The 16,575-nt window shown below is 49.6% G+C and overlaps 7 protein-coding genes across 7 annotated transcripts; 4 read left to right on the forward strand and 3 right to left on the reverse strand.

The window, feature by feature from the left end:
* Positions 1 to 1,291: 1,291 nt before the first annotated feature.
* Positions 1,292 to 3,358, forward strand: N7455_001568 (T6SS phospholipase effector Tle1-like catalytic domain-containing protein; the record flags this gene model as incomplete). Its single annotated transcript, XM_040951555.2, has 2 exons — positions 1,292 to 2,054; positions 2,121 to 3,358. The coding sequence occupies 2 exons, from the start codon at positions 1,292 to 1,294 to the stop codon at positions 3,356 to 3,358; spliced, it is 2,001 nt and encodes a 666-aa protein (XP_040817772.2).
* Positions 3,359 to 4,420: 1,062 nt separating this feature from the next.
* N7455_001569 (IQ calmodulin-binding motif protein) lies at positions 4,421 to 6,260 on the forward strand (the record flags this gene model as incomplete). Its single annotated transcript, XM_040951335.2, has 5 exons — positions 4,421 to 4,687; positions 4,756 to 5,269; positions 5,319 to 5,450; positions 5,515 to 5,907; positions 5,986 to 6,260. 5 exons carry the CDS (start codon positions 4,421 to 4,423, stop codon positions 6,258 to 6,260), a joined length of 1,581 nt encoding a protein of 526 aa, XP_040818247.2.
* Positions 6,261 to 6,668: 408 nt separating this feature from the next.
* Positions 6,669 to 8,202, forward strand: N7455_001570 (putative 2-methylcitrate dehydratase (PrpD); the record flags this gene model as incomplete). The annotated part of the gene is made up of 2 exons (XM_040951727.2): positions 6,669 to 6,999; positions 7,064 to 8,202. 2 exons carry the CDS (start codon positions 6,669 to 6,671, stop codon positions 8,200 to 8,202), a joined length of 1,470 nt encoding a protein of 489 aa, XP_040818119.2.
* A 98-nt stretch (positions 8,203 to 8,300) lies between these two features.
* N7455_001571 (alpha-ketoacid dehydrogenase kinase family protein) lies at positions 8,301 to 9,743 on the reverse strand (the record flags this gene model as incomplete). The annotated part of the gene is made up of 2 exons (XM_040951420.2): positions 8,301 to 9,474; positions 9,547 to 9,743. 2 exons carry the CDS (start codon positions 9,741 to 9,743, stop codon positions 8,301 to 8,303), a joined length of 1,371 nt encoding a protein of 456 aa, XP_040817582.2.
* Positions 9,744 to 10,255: 512 nt separating this feature from the next.
* Positions 10,256 to 10,631, reverse strand: N7455_001572 (uncharacterized protein; the record flags this gene model as incomplete). Its single annotated transcript, XM_040951956.2, has 4 exons — positions 10,256 to 10,343; positions 10,404 to 10,472; positions 10,526 to 10,566; positions 10,617 to 10,631. The coding sequence occupies 4 exons, from the start codon at positions 10,629 to 10,631 to the stop codon at positions 10,256 to 10,258; spliced, it is 213 nt and encodes a 70-aa protein (XP_040818123.1).
* Positions 10,632 to 11,210: 579 nt separating this feature from the next.
* N7455_001573 (urea carboxylase-associated family protein) lies at positions 11,211 to 12,378 on the reverse strand (the record flags this gene model as incomplete). The annotated part of the gene is made up of 2 exons (XM_040951957.2): positions 11,464 to 12,378; positions 11,211 to 11,407 (listed from the first exon to the last, which is right to left on the reverse strand). Exons 1-2 carry the CDS (start codon positions 12,197 to 12,199, stop codon positions 11,211 to 11,213), a joined length of 933 nt encoding a protein of 310 aa, XP_040818573.2. The 5' UTR covers positions 12,200 to 12,378.
* A 393-nt stretch (positions 12,379 to 12,771) lies between these two features.
* N7455_001574 (GTPase BMS1) lies at positions 12,772 to 16,466 on the forward strand (the record flags this gene model as incomplete). Its single annotated transcript, XM_040950927.2, has 3 exons — positions 12,772 to 12,829; positions 12,903 to 12,973; positions 13,032 to 16,466. 3 exons carry the CDS (start codon positions 12,772 to 12,774, stop codon positions 16,464 to 16,466), a joined length of 3,564 nt encoding a protein of 1,187 aa, XP_040818447.1.
* Between the last annotated feature and the right edge of the window lie 109 nt (positions 16,467 to 16,575).

A 16,575-nucleotide genomic window follows, 5' to 3' on the forward strand; every position in this document is an offset into this window, starting at 1 on the left:
GGAGCATTATTGCTGTCGGACTTATACCCTGGCTTGTGCTACTTTTCGCCTATAATCCGATCTCGCACTTCTGGTGACGAGTGGATGGCACCAGCACGGGAAAATCTCTGCCCAGGTCCATAATTTTGGATATTGCTTATATTTTTACAGCTCTGTGACTATATTGTGTACTGCAGCACTTAGTCTATTACCCGCTTTCCTCGTCTGGAAACTGCAAATGAATGGCCGGACGAAGTTTACAGTGGAAGGAATCCACGGGCTAGGGGAAATATACGTGATATCTTGGCCAACTGGCCACTTTGGAGATGAATCCATTGCAAATTATAAACAGTACGAGTGTGGCAGTGTTATGCTGATTTTCAGTTCTCCGATTCTATGGCGATGGTAATTTCCTTTGTATATTGGCCGCAAACCCCCTGCAAATCGTCATCTGGTCTGTCATTGAGATCGGCCTCGGCATTACAGCAGGTAGTCTCGTCGCAGCGGAGAAATAATCTCAGCATTAGTAACATCAGTCAAGAAGCCTTAAACCAGGCGGGAATCTCGCCAAATCAGGCCACGATACAGAAAACCTTTGCACAGCCAGTGACAGAGGGGAAGAAATAGATTTTTCCTTTCTTATGTATGTCAACCTTGAAAGGATGATTGGTTAATTTAGAGGTTTAGCGCAGTTATAAGCTCCATAGACCTGGCACCAGGGCTTCAAGGGTTCAGCTCCACCCCTTTCCCTCCCGCTAGATTAGGCCGATCCACATAGTCATCCCGCCTTTTGGCAGCGGCATGGACCTCGAAAAGTCCAGCGCATATATTTTTATCTGTGATACGGTAACCCCGGGGAATGCTTACGGCTGAGCCACCCCATCGTCTATCTTTACATGCTGACCATAAGGCTGGCCATGTGGGCGGGGCGACGAAGCTGAGGCCATGTGCACGCCCCGGTGACTATTGGCTTGGCAAGAGGCTATGGTAAGCTGATCTCATGCAGTGTCTTAAATCCATGTAGGAGCTGAAGAGAACACGAACAATGGGACGCCTGGGTTACTCGAAACTGGGTTAGCCTGCCGATCGTGGCGTTGGGGTTCGTATACTAGCGGGAGGCCTCATGCAGGTAAACAAAGCAGATGATCCAAAGCGATCTTCAGACGAACTCTTATTCGTGCAACAACGCTAATACAAATCTGGAAAAGGGTGTAAATGAAAAAATATATATATTATATGGAGTCGTATCCACCTACTAGGTTTGATTCAAATCCTCCCCAACAGGACAGCAAACTTCCATTGTACATACAAGATGTCTCTATGCGCCGAGATTCATGAACCACAATCGAGAGTCCGACAGAGAAGAGACTCAAAATCGCAACCCATCCACAAGCGCATTATCATCTGCTGCGACGGGACATGGCAATCCGCCGTGTCAGGAAAGAAAAACGTCCCATCTAATGTGACGCGTCTCTGTCGCGCCTTGAACAGTGTTGGAACAGATGAACACGGGAATCAATGGCAGCAAATAGTCTGGTATGATTCCGGAATCGGCACGACCTCAGGTCCCTTGGGTCAAAAGATTGAAGGCGCCATTGGCCTCGGCCTGGAAGGGAACGTCATCGAAGCGTATAATTTCTGTGTCCTGAACTACAGACCCGGGGATCAGATTATGTGTTTCGGGTTCTCTAGGGGTGCGTTCACAGCCCGGGCCATTGCAGGTTTGATTTCGGATATTGGCATTTGCAGTAAACAGGATTTGAATCGGTTTCCCGATCTCTGGAAGGTTTATAAGAAAAACAAGCCCGGCGAACGGTTCTATTGCAGTGATCTCTGGTTTGAGTGGATAGATGGGAAGGCGGATGAGAACCAGGGCGCTCGGGGTGAGACTTTCGTATTTGAAAAGCGTCCTGAGGGTGACTGGGCTCAGGAGGGGTCAAGGGATGTGGAAGTTGTTGGTGTCTATGATACAGTTGGCGCTATTGGAATGCCGGAGGTGCTGGGGATCAAGCTGCCATCTTGGTTCTTGTGGTGGTCGGAAAAGAGTGGATGGGAAAATGTTGGACTTTCGCCTAGTGAGTATACTAAGTCCTCTCTTTGTGGATTTATGGTAGGTCGAATACTAACAAACGATCCCCTAGATGTCAAACATGCATTCCAGGCTTTGGCTCTCGATGAACACCGTAACGCCTTCTCGCCTACTCTATGGTATCTCCACAAACTTGGAAACGTCACTTCAGAGCAGATACAAACCCAGAGGAAGGCGGTCGACCAGCAGGCTCAAAAATGGGATGACCTCTTGCAAGAGGCAATCCGCCTCAAGGGTAGCGGCAGGGCTAGCGACGCAGACATCAACAACGCAGCCCGAAAGCTAAACCAGACCGCCAGAGCCTTAAACCAGGAGACCCGAAAGCTCCTAAAGTTGGAAGACGACCACAAGCACCAGGGTAACCCCCGCACATTGACACAAGTGTGGTTCCCCGGTTATCACATTAACATCGGTGGAGGCTCTGGTGAAACCCTTAAAGATGAGGGCGACATGGAAGAAATGTCTAATATCACCTTCTCCTGGATGCTGGACCAAATCAAACCATACCTGTCGATCAATGAGGAGTCTATCTCCGAGGAAAGAGAAGAGATGGAATACCACATTTCAACGCTTGTTGAAGATACAGTCCATGAGGTGTCCTTGGGAAGTTGGGCCCAACGCAAGCTCGCAGCAATAGCCTCGGCTTTCAAACTCAAACGTTCCCCCACGTCTTCCGTGAAGTCTGTGGACAAACAGCGACGCAGCTATGGCTGGGGAACAGGCCCAATGGAAGACAGCTTCACACCATTTTACTTTGCTAACGGGTCAGAGAGGCGCACGCCTGGACGGTATGATCCTTTTGACAAGGATGGAAATCTGCTGGGAGAGACGTTTGAATTTATCCATCCAGTGGTAGGATTTAGGGAGAAGCAGATCAAGGACTACACGCCGATTGGGCGTGATGTTAAGTTTACCCGTCGGAAGGCGCTTGACGAGAAGGGCCGTCCTGGTTATGTTTATGATCTTGGAGATTCGCGCAGGCCCTTGCCTGAGTGGCGTTTAGGAGGACTTGACTCTTATGAGAGGCTCGCCATCACTGAGAAGGCTGCCTATGACTATGTCGACGAATTAGATCTCTATTTGAAGACTGGGATCAAGACACCCCGTCGGTCTGTTTGGGGAGTTCAAGATATTGACCCCGGGATTGAAGTGCTCAAAGCTGGGGGTTTGCGACCCGGGGATTTCAAATCGGAGCAATCTCAACCGAAGAATCTCCGATCTATGGGCTTTGGAACCAAGGAAATGCAATTGAACAGCTCAGATGTTTCATATGCCGGGGAGACAGAGTAAGTTCGACGTGATTGCATTTGCTTTCAACACTGGATTGAAACAGGAGGGATTTTTGGTTTGGACATAGTTTTTATGTATATCGTTTAATCTCTTTAATAATAATTATAAACGTCAAAGTAGGCCCTTTGGGGGTTATGTGTTGTGTTTGGTGTCTGAATGGTGATATTCTTGGGGTATAGTGGCAACCACGGATGCCAGCCAAAGAACTCAGGTTGAAGAATGTACAATCTCGGCTGTGCATATAGATAAAGCCCCTTTTATAATTCCAACAAAAAGAAGAGAAAAAAAAGAAGAAAAGAAGAAATAAATAAAGTATTTTTGTGGGGACATGGAGCATCAGACGTCATAGGGCTGAACTAGTCTTCCAAGTTAAGCCCTTTCTTGTCCAAGTGGACATTTACTTTGTACAAAGTAGCTAAGACCGAGATATTTTAGGCATCACAATTGTTCGACTCCATTTGGATCCATTTGTCTATTCTTCCCAAAAAAACTAGACGCCTCTCAGAAGCCTCTCAAAAGCCTTCCAGAAATCTCAGGGCCAAGTACCCTACGTCATCCCATGGACGGCATCTTCCACCCGTGGAACTTGACTGGAACAATATTGAACTGTTTTGCATTGGTCAAGTTACTTGCTGCCACCTGTTCCTTTTTTGTTGTTGGAATTATTTTGATCATTCGACAACCCCCAAGTCCCAATCGAGTTCGTTGCAACATGGTACCACGCAAAGTGTACAATATGTGTCAAGGGCAGACAGTGACTTCAGAATTAGCCCTTGACCCATCGCAGTGTCCACAGAAAGTCTTTCATAGGTTGTTTGAGAGCCATCATGCGTCGCATACATACGATGGCGTGGAAGAATCAGATGTCGACAACGCGTCGGAATGGGAATCGTTAAATGAGCTGCAGAAAGCTCGCGCGTGCGGGAACTTTGGGTCTGTGGAAACGAGCGATCTATTTCTAAAGGTGAATTAATTTGCTTTATCGACATTGCGAGAGAAAGAAATCTAATACAGGTCCACCAGGTTTATCATGACGCGTTATGTTGTTTAGAAAAGAACCCAATGTCAGGGGTTGTATCCCCTCAGCTGCTGGGGAGCACAGGAGTTCTACCACTGACAATTGTCGCCCCGTTACCTGATCTCTGTCGCCATTTAGCGAATTGCATTGTGCGCGCCGAACATGAAGTCTTTTTGGGTACCAATTTCTGGATCCACTCGGACGCATCCACATTAGTGACGAATGCCATCCGGGAACTTTCTAAACGAGCAGGAGAAAGGGGACAGAAAATAGTTATGAAGATGATCTATGATCGCGGAGATCCTCGTCAGGTGAGTTCTCTATTGATTGATGTACATCGAATACAATCTGCAGACATGGATTCTAATGAACGTACTAGGCATGGGAGAATAGATTGAGTGTCCGCGAGGACCAATATGTCGGCGGAAAAGTGAAGCTACCTGCTGCGAGCGAGATCCCCAATGTCGATCTTCAAGTCATCAATTTCCACCGACCTGTCTTTGGGACGTTCCATGCAAAATTGACTGTTATTGACCGGCGCATGGCTCTCATACAGAGCAGTAATATTCAAGACAACGACAATCTTGAGATGCTCTCGCATATCGAGGGCCCGATTGTTGATTCTTTCTATGATGCTGCTTTGCTGTCGTGGGGAAAGGTTCTCGATCCCCCTTTCCCACTTCTGAACTCTCCAGCGAGGGAGGCTCCGATACCGTGCCATGAAGAAAGGAACGATGGTATTCTTGCGGAGAATGGAGATAAAGCTCTTCCCGAGCATACTACCAACTCTCCGCATTACGATAGGGACTTTGAACAAGAAGCCCGGAGAGTCAACGATTGTATTCGCCCACAAGGCGATGAAACACGCACACAGGCTGTCAGCCGTCATCTCAGTAAGTGAAATTTGTGCAATATTGATGATAACGCCTAACAATTGAGCAGATACAACTATTCAGCCTGACACAACAGGCGATACACCAGACAACGACCAGGATAATACATTCAACCCTTATATGCTCCTATCTCGCCACGAGCCATTCGCAATGGCAGTGGTAAACAGGGAACCATTTGGATGTAAGTTCCAAACCACCAAGAGAAGCTCCTGCCGAATATGCTTCTAACTCTCACTTCCTTCAAGCCCCAAACCACAGCAGCATCCACACCCCGCAAAACGCGGCGTGGTTATCCGCAATCAACAACGCCCAGCATTCAATCCTTATCCAGACACCAAACATGAATGCTGAGCCTCTATTGGAACCCCTGCTAAACGCCGTTCGCCGCGGTGTCGTGGTATCCTGCTATCTCTGCCTCGGCTACAACGACGCAGGCGAGCTCCTCCCATTCCAAAACGGAACGAACGAAATGATCGCAAACAGACTGTACAACTCCCTCGAAACCGACGAAGAGAAGTCCCGTCTACGGGTATGCTATTATGTCGGCAAGGACCAGACTCGTCCCATTCATAATAGCTTCAAGAAGCGGAGCTGTCATATTAAGTTGATGATTGTTGATGAGCAGATTGCGATTCAAGGTAAGTCACTAAGAAAAGCACAACGAGAGAAGAAGGATTCTGTATCCAAGTATCTAAAATATCTAACATTCTTTACAGGCAATGGAAACCTTGACACGCAGTCATTCTTTCACAGTCAGGAAATTAATGTCCTTATTGATTCCGCGCTCGTTTGCCGTGCTTGGACGGAGTTGATCAATCGCAACCAAAATACTGCCAAATACGGCGCTGCAAGTACGAAGGATGGCTGTTGGCATGATCCCGAGACTGGTGAGATTCCAGAGGGCTCAATGGGGCCTGTACGGGGTCGGTTTAGCTGGGCTAAAGGAGCTGTTGGCGCTGTACAGCGAGTGAGAGGTGTTGGTGGATTCTAGAAACTCATTTGCTTATGTGCTTGGGGGTGCTTCTATCTCGGGACATTTAGGTATAGAGAGATTGGAGAAATTATGCTCGGATCTCTTGGAAATGAATGATTTATAAAGATATGCTCTTACAAGATATTTCGGAGTAAAGGTGCTGGAATCCATGTCTATGAGTAGCAAACCACCAAGATGTGTGCAAAAAGAAAAAGATAAATATTCGATATCAGTATTGAACAAGTCAAACGACGTCCGTTGTGTGCAACCGGATGATTCCAGGAAACCCACCGAGGACTTCTGTAACATGTACATGTACTTTGCACGAGATGTTACCAAAATCATAAAGTTCCATCATCTCCCAATTTTACAATAAACCAGCCACAAAGTAACTAAAACATCGCTAAAACACCCATCCCTGAAGCAATGTCTCGCCAATACGACCAACCAATAGTCGACATAGTAGACTATGTCTACCACCACACCTTCAACCAAGACGACGAAGCGATTTGGAAATGCGCGCGGACAGCTCTGTTAGACGCAATGGGCTGCGCCATCGAGACAGCAGCGACGAGCACCGAATGCCGAAAGCTACTCGGTCCCGTGATCGAGAACACAGTCGTGCCGGATGGATTCAGGGTCCCGGGAACGGGATTTCAGGTCGATCCCACCAAAGGGGCTTTCGATCTAGGTGTTCTAGTTCGGTATTTGGATCACAATGATGCGCTTGGTGGTGCGGAGTGGGGACACCCTTCAGGTATGGGACATGAGGTTGGGAAAGGGATTGTGTCCGTGAGACTAAGATTTGGATTGAATTGCAGATAATCTCGGTGCTATACTCCCAGTCATGGATTGGCTGTCGCGTGCAAGTTTGTCTGGCCGACGGGTTCATGCCGGTCCACCGTTGACGATGCAGACGCTGCTTATTGCGCTGGTTAAGGCGTATGAGATACAAGGGTGTTATCAAATGCGGAATGCGTTTAATGCCTATGGAATCGACCATGTGGTTCTGGTAAAATTGGCTTCTGCTGCCGTTGTTTGTTGGTTGCTTGGAATGACAGAATTACAAGCCATGGCGACTATTTCTCATGTTTGGATGGATGGCCACCCGAACCGGGTGTATCGATCCGGCGCAAATACTATCCCGAGGAAAGGGTGGGCATCAGGTGATGCAGCGAGAAGGGCTGTGCAGTTGGCTCTACTGGTGCAAAATGGCCAGCCTGGTTCGGCAGGGGCGTTGAGCGCGAAGCCATGGGGGTTTTGGGAGCGGACTTTTGGCGAGTCGGGATTTGTACTTCCACGACCATTTGGGTCGTGGACGGTACAGAATGTGCTCTTCAAAAGTATGCCCGTGGAAGGGCATGCAATCTCGGCCGTGGAGGCAGCCGTTTTGCAAGCGCGTCGATTTCAACAGAGAGAGCCGTCCGATCCGCTCAAACAGATCCAGCGAATAGATTTGCGAACAACTGCTGCTGCCTTTTTGATCATCAACAAACAGGGGCCGCTGCACAACGCTGCTGATCGTGACCACTGCGTTCAGTATGTGGTTGCCTTGGCTTTCTTGAAAGGTAGTCCGCCAGAGGCGGTGGACTATTTAGACAAAAGCCCATGGGCGAATAGCGAGGAGCTTGATGCCCTGCGAGGAAGGATCGTGGTGCAGTCCGACCCTAGGCTCACGGAAGACTACTTGGATCTGGACAAGAAGAGTATTGGTGCAGGGATGACGGTCCATCTCGCAGATGGGTCCTCGTTGCCTGAAATACTGATCGAGTATCCAGTAGGACACGCTCGGAATCCTAGAACACCGGCTGCGGTACAAGACAAGTTTTTTCAAAATATGGGGCTTATGTTCTCTGCCACAGGTATCGGTCGGATATTGGGTGCTGTTCAAAATCCAGATACTTTGATCTCGGATTTCATAGATCTGTTTATCCAGCCATCGGCCAGGGCAGTGTTGTAGAAGGCAAATCTATCTGCAGGTACCATGAGTTGGTTGTACTAGCCAGAAAAAAAGATCTTGTTCAGGGTATCTAGTGCTGTCGTTTCCTTTGGCTTTTCTTAATCGATTCTCCCAACTCCCTGCAGCGTCAAATAAACATCTGTCCCCCATCCCCACAGACTTTGCACTGCAATGCTGCCACCAAAGTACTCAGCGTAAGCTCTACCAAGAGGCAGCCCATAACCAAGACCTGCAATACTGCTGAGCTGGCCACCGCTAGCAGAGATGGTGTTCAAGGCATCCATATTGCCGTTCTCCGAGCCCCCGAGGTCTAAGTCGGAGAAAGTCGTAAAACTATACGACCAAATATGGGGCAGAACCTCAGGCGGAATACCACCACCGCGGTCACGGATACGGATAGTGATACTCTGAGAGGACGGAGCCGAGTACCCAATGGTTTCATTTTCATTGGCGCTGGCAAGCTCCGAATCGAACTCAAATTCAGCATCAGTATCGCCCGGAACCGGCGGCGCATTTCCGGGCACATCTGGAGCAGCAGCAATTGTCACCTCGATAGGCTCACGCTCATTTCCATTTTCAATAGTTGCCCGGAATGCATTCTTCAACAGCTCCGTGATAATGTACTCCACGTGTACAGGGATGTGAGCAAAAGTGGCCTCAGGCTCACCTCCAATATTCAAACGCGGTCGCACTCCGTACTTAAGCTCACAGATTTCTCCAACGAAATCCTCGCAAAGCCGGATGATGCGTGCGGGTTGCAAAGCGGTGTCAATGACGCCAATATAGTTTGATGGAATCGAGTTCTTGGGCGCAGGTGCATCAGCGACATCGGATGGGTTATCGCTGATGGGCTGAGAGGCATAATGAAGAGCTAGATGCTGCTCCGCGATCAAGCGCGTTCCGATACGCGCCCGTAGATGCGTGTCTAAGAAGCTCGTCACGTCGGCCGGGTTGACATATTTCTTGCACTCCAAAAACCCGCGTGCGAGGACGGGGATTGTATTTGTATGCGTGTGTACGAGGTCCGCCAGTACATCCCCGAACTGTTTCTCTTCTTCGAGAGTCGTGATGCGGCGCTGTTGATATGGTATGAGGGTCGATAGCGAATGGAGGTAATTGTGGTAAATCTTAGAGACATGGGGGTTTGAGACGACAATGAAAGGGAGGTTTCGTAATGCTTGGATCCGAGAAGCTAGTCGGGCGGGGAGGAGGGATAGAGTGAAGTTGGCAGAGGCTAGAAGAGCCTCTTTGTTCAATGGTGGGCGGCCGTGTCTGAGGGATTGACATGAATTTAGCACATTTTGTTTCCAATTTGGTGTAAGGTATTATATATATAAGACTGACTTTAGTAGGTCTGCAAGTGTCAATGGCCGACGGGGACTCGCAGCCAGCTGCGCAACATTGTCTTTGGCGACATCAAATGGGCGACCAGCCCAGTTTTGACTCTGTGTGGATGATTGACGATAAATGCGAGGTCGTGCAATCGGAAGGCATCGGCAGCCAGGCCGAAAAGGCATAGCTTTAGGTATTGAGGTTGTCATTGTGAATTGTAGCCATGAGATAGAGAGAGAAGTGGAAGTTCACAGTGAAACTCCGGGACGGAAGATCTGCATCGGCGGTGCGGATATCATCGGTCCAATGTTGTAGATCAACAGGGATCAAAGCTCCCAGGTTGCTACATATTTCACAAGTGATAGGTGTGTTTATGTGAATTTCTACGTTTGGATGTTGCACAGGGCTCGTTCAAGTTTAAATCCATACACACTACGCACATCACTCAACCTGATAGTTGGATTCAGGAAAATTGCTCCATCTGTACGAATGCCTGTACCTCTGCTATTTGGATAAGGCCGGCTCATAAGATGTACATGACATCTCGGATGAAATCAGGTCGCATAATTGGTATCAAGTCATCTCGCTGAAGCAAAACACACAAAAAAATTGAAAAGAAAAGAACCCCCGGATATCCAGCTTCCATGTTTCGAGTCGGTCATAAAACAGAACATCCACAGCGACTGCAGCCTTCAGTGCTAGTCATGATGAATAGGTTCATCTAATTTGTAGTTATGCCACCATCCAGCTCAACATGGACATGTTTGGTAGATTCGAAGGTTTGGACATTGTCCTCGGGGAATTCAACACTAGTATTGATCCATATATCAGCATGCGCCGATGGCATAGCTCAAACTGGCACCACTTACGTGAAGCCTTTGATGATGCTGTATTCATGTTTGATGACGCCGCCCTTCTCCCTAGCTGTTGCCTTGGCCCTGAGTATATATGTTAGTACCAAGGTATTCGAGATAATGGTAATGCGACACACTTTTCCAGCTCCTCGACGGGAGCGTCTGTCTTCAGGGTGATCTAGGGAGATGTTAGTCCGGATATTTTTTTGAAGATAAAGCCGAACTCACGTTGTAAAGAGGCATGATGTCAGATGGCAAAATATGTGTGAAGGTACAAAGCGTGAAGAGGAGAAAGGGTAAGTAGAAAGAAAGAATTTATAGGGAAGAAAGAGAGAGGGGCTTGAAGGGGGGGGGAAGGCTACACTTTATTTTTTTTTATTTTGGAAGGTGCCCAGGTGCCTTGAAGCAGGTACCTTCCAATCAGCCGCTCTTTCTCTTTCACCCGCTTCACCTTCTGTCACCTTACTATCCGCCAGGGCTGGATACTTCCGTACCGCCCGTGCTACTTGGCGTGATCTATTGCCCAGGTGGTCTTACATGCTTGTTCTGACATGGGCCTGGCAGTGGCTTCTACAGTATCCTCACTCCCCGAAAGCAGGATTTCTATTGCATCCCTTGCTTAAATGACTCTATAATTTCCCGTATAATTCCAATCCGGCCTATAACGTACAACGTATGTTGTAAAGGAGGGGAATTGCTGTTGATGTAACGATACAAGGCAATGACATCATATTTAAGAAAACGCGGGGCAATATGTCTTGCATAGAGACAAGGCATTCTTGAAATAAACGACTCTATAATTATTTATTTGATGTGTTTACCCTAAAGTCCAATATAACCATCGTCTTCGCGGGGAGGCATCTTCATCCCGTGCATTCCCTTGTACTTGGGGCTTTCTGGAGCCTTCCACCCCTCCAGGACCTTATCATCTGCCAGTTGATATACCTCCACACCCAACGGACGACAAGTGGCCCCCATATCAGCTTCCTTATCATCCCAACCCCAATTGGACAAATCACCTGAGAGTATCATTAGCATGTAAAAAATGAGACATTTGTGTAGCGTGGTGTCATACCGCCAGGGCACGCAGATAGCGCGCAGAGAACATCCACTTCTGCAAAGAACTCAAAGTACTCGCCCGCCTTCGCAGGGGAGGTCTCCATGAAGTACTTTCCATTCTCATCCAACCCCGTTACCTGAAACACATTCAAGACATCATGGACATCTAGCTCCGTCAGTCCATGAGGGACGACGGAACGAGTCAGGTTCGAATGACAGTGGAAGTCAAAGGTCTCTCCGCCCATGAGCAAGTTCACATAAGGATCGCAGCGAGTGCCCATCAAGTCATGCACTCGCCCTCCAAACTGCGTAGGCCCAAACACAACTTCCGGGTTGCGCTTTCCATCCGGACCAAGCACGTCATGCAGCTGCCCACCGCCCAGCGAGTCACCCGTGATTGTTACGAGGGGCCGCAGGTACGGCAAGTTCGACCACAGTCGATCACCCACTGAGACGTGGGAGGCGTGGATCTGTCGGGTACGCGCAGCCCACATACGTTCTCGGGGGTTATTTGCGTTCCAGATATTCAGGTCACCCACCTGCGGTCCCTTGGGCGTCGTCAGGCGGCAGATGTGGCCGGCAGGGACGACCCACGCTTGGGCAGAGCATGGTCTGATAGTGAATGATTCCTTCGGGATTCGCGCAGAGGGGCTGGATGCGGTTTCGGAGATTGAGCGGTACAACTGCGAAGTTGCATGAACCCCCGAATCGGGGGGTGCTGTGTAAGCTGGAGGTGGCTGGCGTGTAGACATTATATGCGGTTTGCGGGGTAGTATAGAGACTGGATGTTACACAAAGGTCTAGTAGACACGGAGGAAGATCGGATTCATAGAATTTCGGGGGGAGTATAGAGTAAATTTATAGTTCGCTATAGATACCTAATCGGGGGCTTTCCGATATCAAAGGTGCCCCGCATGATAGCCACGAGGGGAAATTACATCCTCCAATTTCTAAAGTAGTCCCGCGCGGTGTAAGATAGCGCTAGCATACGGAACCTTAGTACGGAGTACCGTAGACTGAAGGAAGGAGACAGCGGGGTCTCTGATGTCTCATAGCTCGGGGTGGAGCCAACATTGAAATTACCGGGCCGGTATATGATAAGGATTGCTGCCTCAGGCCGGAATTCAAAATACGGTTGGCGCCTTAGGCCATAAAGATTCTGATCCCCTGACTAAGGTTTATCTACTCCGCTTTGGCAGAAAAATAATTGCTGCTAATTTTTTGGCCGTCGGGGAAAGTCCTCTACCTCGATTGCGCTTGTCCTTCTTTACTCTTTGAATAAAGGAGTTGATCTGTCGAGGTATTATACCTCTTTACAGACAGTATGGAGCAACAGGCCAACAGGGCGCATCGCCCTGCCAAAGAAAAGAAGAAGTTTGAGGGTACGGCGAGACCGCTCCAATAAATCTGCAAATTCGAGCCCATGCTAATACAATCTTTTTTTTTTCTTTATAGGTGCTAATCCGAAAGCATTCGTCACTTCCAGACCTGGAAAGCTCAATAAGCAGGCTGCGCGATCGCACGATGTATGTATATGGATTTTTTCTGCTGCTCGATTGATGCTGACCCGTACTTCTCTTCTAGGTCAGAGAAAAGAGACTCCATGTCCCCCTCGTGGATCGTATGCCCGAGGAGGCCCCGCCAGTCGTTGTCGCCATCGTTGGACCCCCGGGGGTTGGAAAGACAACTCTGCTCAAATCTCTGATTCGCCGCTACACCAAGCAAACCCTCAGCTCGCCGCAAGGCCCGTTGACCGTTGTTACGACCAAGCGCAAGCGTCTCACCTTCATCGAATGCCCGTCCGACTCTCTTGCGGCTGCGATTGATATTTCTAAGATCGCAGATATTGTGCTTCTCATGATTGACGGAAACTTTGGATTCGAGATGGAGACCATGGAGTTTTTGAACGCCTTATCGACAGCCGGTATGCCGGGTAACGTCTTCGGTATCCTTACTCATCTTGATCAATTCAAGAAGCATAGCACCTTAAAGGACGCGAAGAAGCGCCTGAAGCACCGTTTCTGGAGTGAGCTATACGCGGGCGCAAAGCTCTTTTACTTGTCCGGTGTCATCAACGGCCGTTACCCCGATCGTGAAGTGCACAACCTTTCAAGATTCCTGTCCGTTATGAAAAACCCTCGTCCGCTCGTGTGGCGCAACTCCCACCCTTACGCGCTTGCGGATCGCTTCTTGGATATTACACCGCCCACTCAGATCGAGGAAAACTCGAAGTGTGATCGCACAGTCGCGCTCTACGGTTACCTCCGCGGCACGAACTTCCCCTCTCATGGCGCCCGAGTTCATGTTCCTGGTGTTGGTGATCTGACTGTTGCCAATATTGAAGGCTTGCCCGATCCATGCCCGACTCCCTATATGGACCAGCAGATCGCCAAGGCAACAGGAAAGTCGAACAGGCGCAAGCTTGGCGAGCACCAAAAGCTGCTTTTCGCTCCCATGTCTGATGTTGGTGGTGTCTTGGTCGACAAGGATGCAGTTTACATCGATATCAAGACCAATACCTTTGACCGGGACTCGGACGAGGATTCGGACGACGAGGAACGCCGGGGTCTTGGTGAGCACCTTGTTGTTGGCCTTCAAGGCGAGCGCAAGATGCTGGGTGAGGCTGACCAGGGTGTTCGTCTCTTCCGTGGCGGCGAGGCCCTCGATAAAGCGGATGACGACGAGACTGGCCGGAAAGCCCCACGCCGCGCCCGCGTGGCTGTACCTGAACAAGACGACATAGATATTCCCGAAGGATTCGATAGCGACGAGGAGGCCGACGAAGATATGGATGAGGAGGATGTGACAGATGATGAAGGCGAACTCGACATGTCTGCGCCTGCAGACTTTGAAGCCCGATTCAAGGCCAAACAGAACGGAAATGCTGGTGGAGAGGAAGAAGACATGGCTTTCGCTGACAGTGACTCTGACCTGGGCTCCATCTCTTCAGTCTCAGATCAGGAACTCGAGAGCGGTGATGAAGACGAGGATGAAGATGAAAATGAGGATGAGGATGACGATGAAGATGAGGAGGGCAATGTTCGATGGAAGGAGAACATGCTCGCCAATGCCAAGTCTCTTCACGGAAAGCGTCCTCCTTTCCGAGTCAGCGACCTGTCAAGAATGATGTACGACGAGTCGATCACCCCACTTGATGTCGTGAAGACATGGCGCGGTGAAGACTCCGACGATGAGGAGGAGGACGAGGAAGATAGAACCGCTGACGACGAAGGCGAGGACTTCTTCAAGAAGACAAACAACGAGAAAGAAGACCAAGCCGACTTCCGCGCCGTTCCAGAGTACGACTACGATGAGCTGGAGCGGAAGTGGCGGGACGAGGAGTTGCTCGAATTAATCAAACTCCGCTTCATCACTGGCAAACTTTCCGGTGGTGCCTCAGATGATGAGGATGGTGATGAGGATGACGAGGATGAAGATGAAGGTGACGGTGACTACGAGGACTTGGAATCTGGCGAAGTTTTCAACGGTATCAAGGAAGATGGCGATGACGATGAGGATGAGGATGAGGAAGGCGAAGATGAGCCCGAAAATGCTGCCGACCTGGAAGCCGAGCGTGAGCGAAATGCCAAAAAGAAGGAAGAACTGAAGCTACGTTTCGAAGAAGAGGACCGCGAAGGCTTTGGAAAGGTTCAGGACGGGACGCATGATGGTATTGATGGCGAGTTCGGCGAAGACGATTGGTATGATCTACAGAAAGCCAAGCTGCAAAAGCAGGCAGATATCAACCGCGCCGAATTCGAGACACTCGACCCTGCCTCGCGCGCCCGGGCTGAAGGTTACAAAGCCGGTACCTACGCACGTATCGTCCTCGAAAACGTACCTTACGAGTTTGTTTCCAAGTTCAACCCTCGCTTCCCTGTCATCGTTGGTGGTCTCTCGCCTACTGAGGACCGATTCGGCTACGTGCAGATTCGCATCAAGAGACATCGCTGGCACAAGAAGATTCTCAAGAGTAACGATCCGTTGATCTTCTCGCTTGGTTGGCGCCGCTTCCAGACCATGCCTATTTACAGTACATCCGACAGTCGGACGCGAAACCGCATGCTTAAGTATACCCCTGAGCATATGCACTGCTTCGCTACCTTCTACGGACCTCTTGTCGCTCCCAACACCGGTTTCTGCTGTGTGAACTCGTTCTCGAACAAGAACCCCGGTTTCCGCATTGCGGCCACTGGTGTTGTTCAGAGCGTGGATGAGCACACGGAAATTGTCAAGAAGCTCAAGCTCACTGGTCACCCTTACAAGATCTTCAAGAACACCGCCTTCATCAAGGACATGTTCACCTCTGCGCTGGAAATTGCCAAGTTCGAAGGTGCATCCATCAAGACTGTCTCTGGTATTCGCGGTCAGATCAAGCGTGCGCTCTCCAAGCCCGATGGCTGTTTCCGTGCTACATTCGAGGACAAGATCTTGATGAGTGATATTGCCTTCCTGCGTGCTTGGTACCCCATCAAGCCCCACCGCTACTACAACCCTGTGACCAACCTGTTGGACCAGGTCGATGGCGAAAAGGGTGATAATGGATGGCAGGGCATGCGCTTGACTGGTGAAGTCCGTCACGCTCAGGGTATCCCCACCCCCCAAATCAAAGACTCGGCTTACAAGCCCATCGAAAGACAAGCCCGTCACTTCAACCCGCTCCGTGTGCCAAGACAGCTAGCCGCTGAGCTCCCCTTCAAGTCCCAGATCACCAAGATGAGGGGCCACAAGGAGCAGACCTACATGCAGAAGCGTGCCGTTGTCCTCGGAGGCGAGGAAAAGAAGGCCCGTGACCTCATGCAGAAGCTCACTACCATGCGCAATGAGAAACAAGCTAAGCGATCCGTCAAGCAGGAGGAGCGCCGCAAGGTCTACCGCGCTAAGGTGGCTGATGGTCTGGAGAAGAAGGCCGAGCGCGAGAAGAGAGAGCGCAATGATTACTGGCGCAAGGAGGGCAAGAAGCGCAAGAACCCGGATGAAGACTCTGGTGGCCGTGGACGCGGCAAGAAGCGCAAGTGATCTATTCTTTGTTCTTGGACATGTCTTAATCTACTTGGGTCTTTTGCATAGATGGCGTTTGGACCCAAAACTTGTACCTACATTATGTTGGATGTTTATTTATATCAAA

The sequence above is a fragment of the Penicillium solitum genome (assembly GCF_028829755.1).
Source record: "Penicillium solitum strain IBT 25940 chromosome Unknown utg000001l_segment0_segment0, whole genome shotgun sequence".
Taxonomy (NCBI): domain Eukaryota; kingdom Fungi; phylum Ascomycota; class Eurotiomycetes; order Eurotiales; family Aspergillaceae; genus Penicillium; species Penicillium solitum.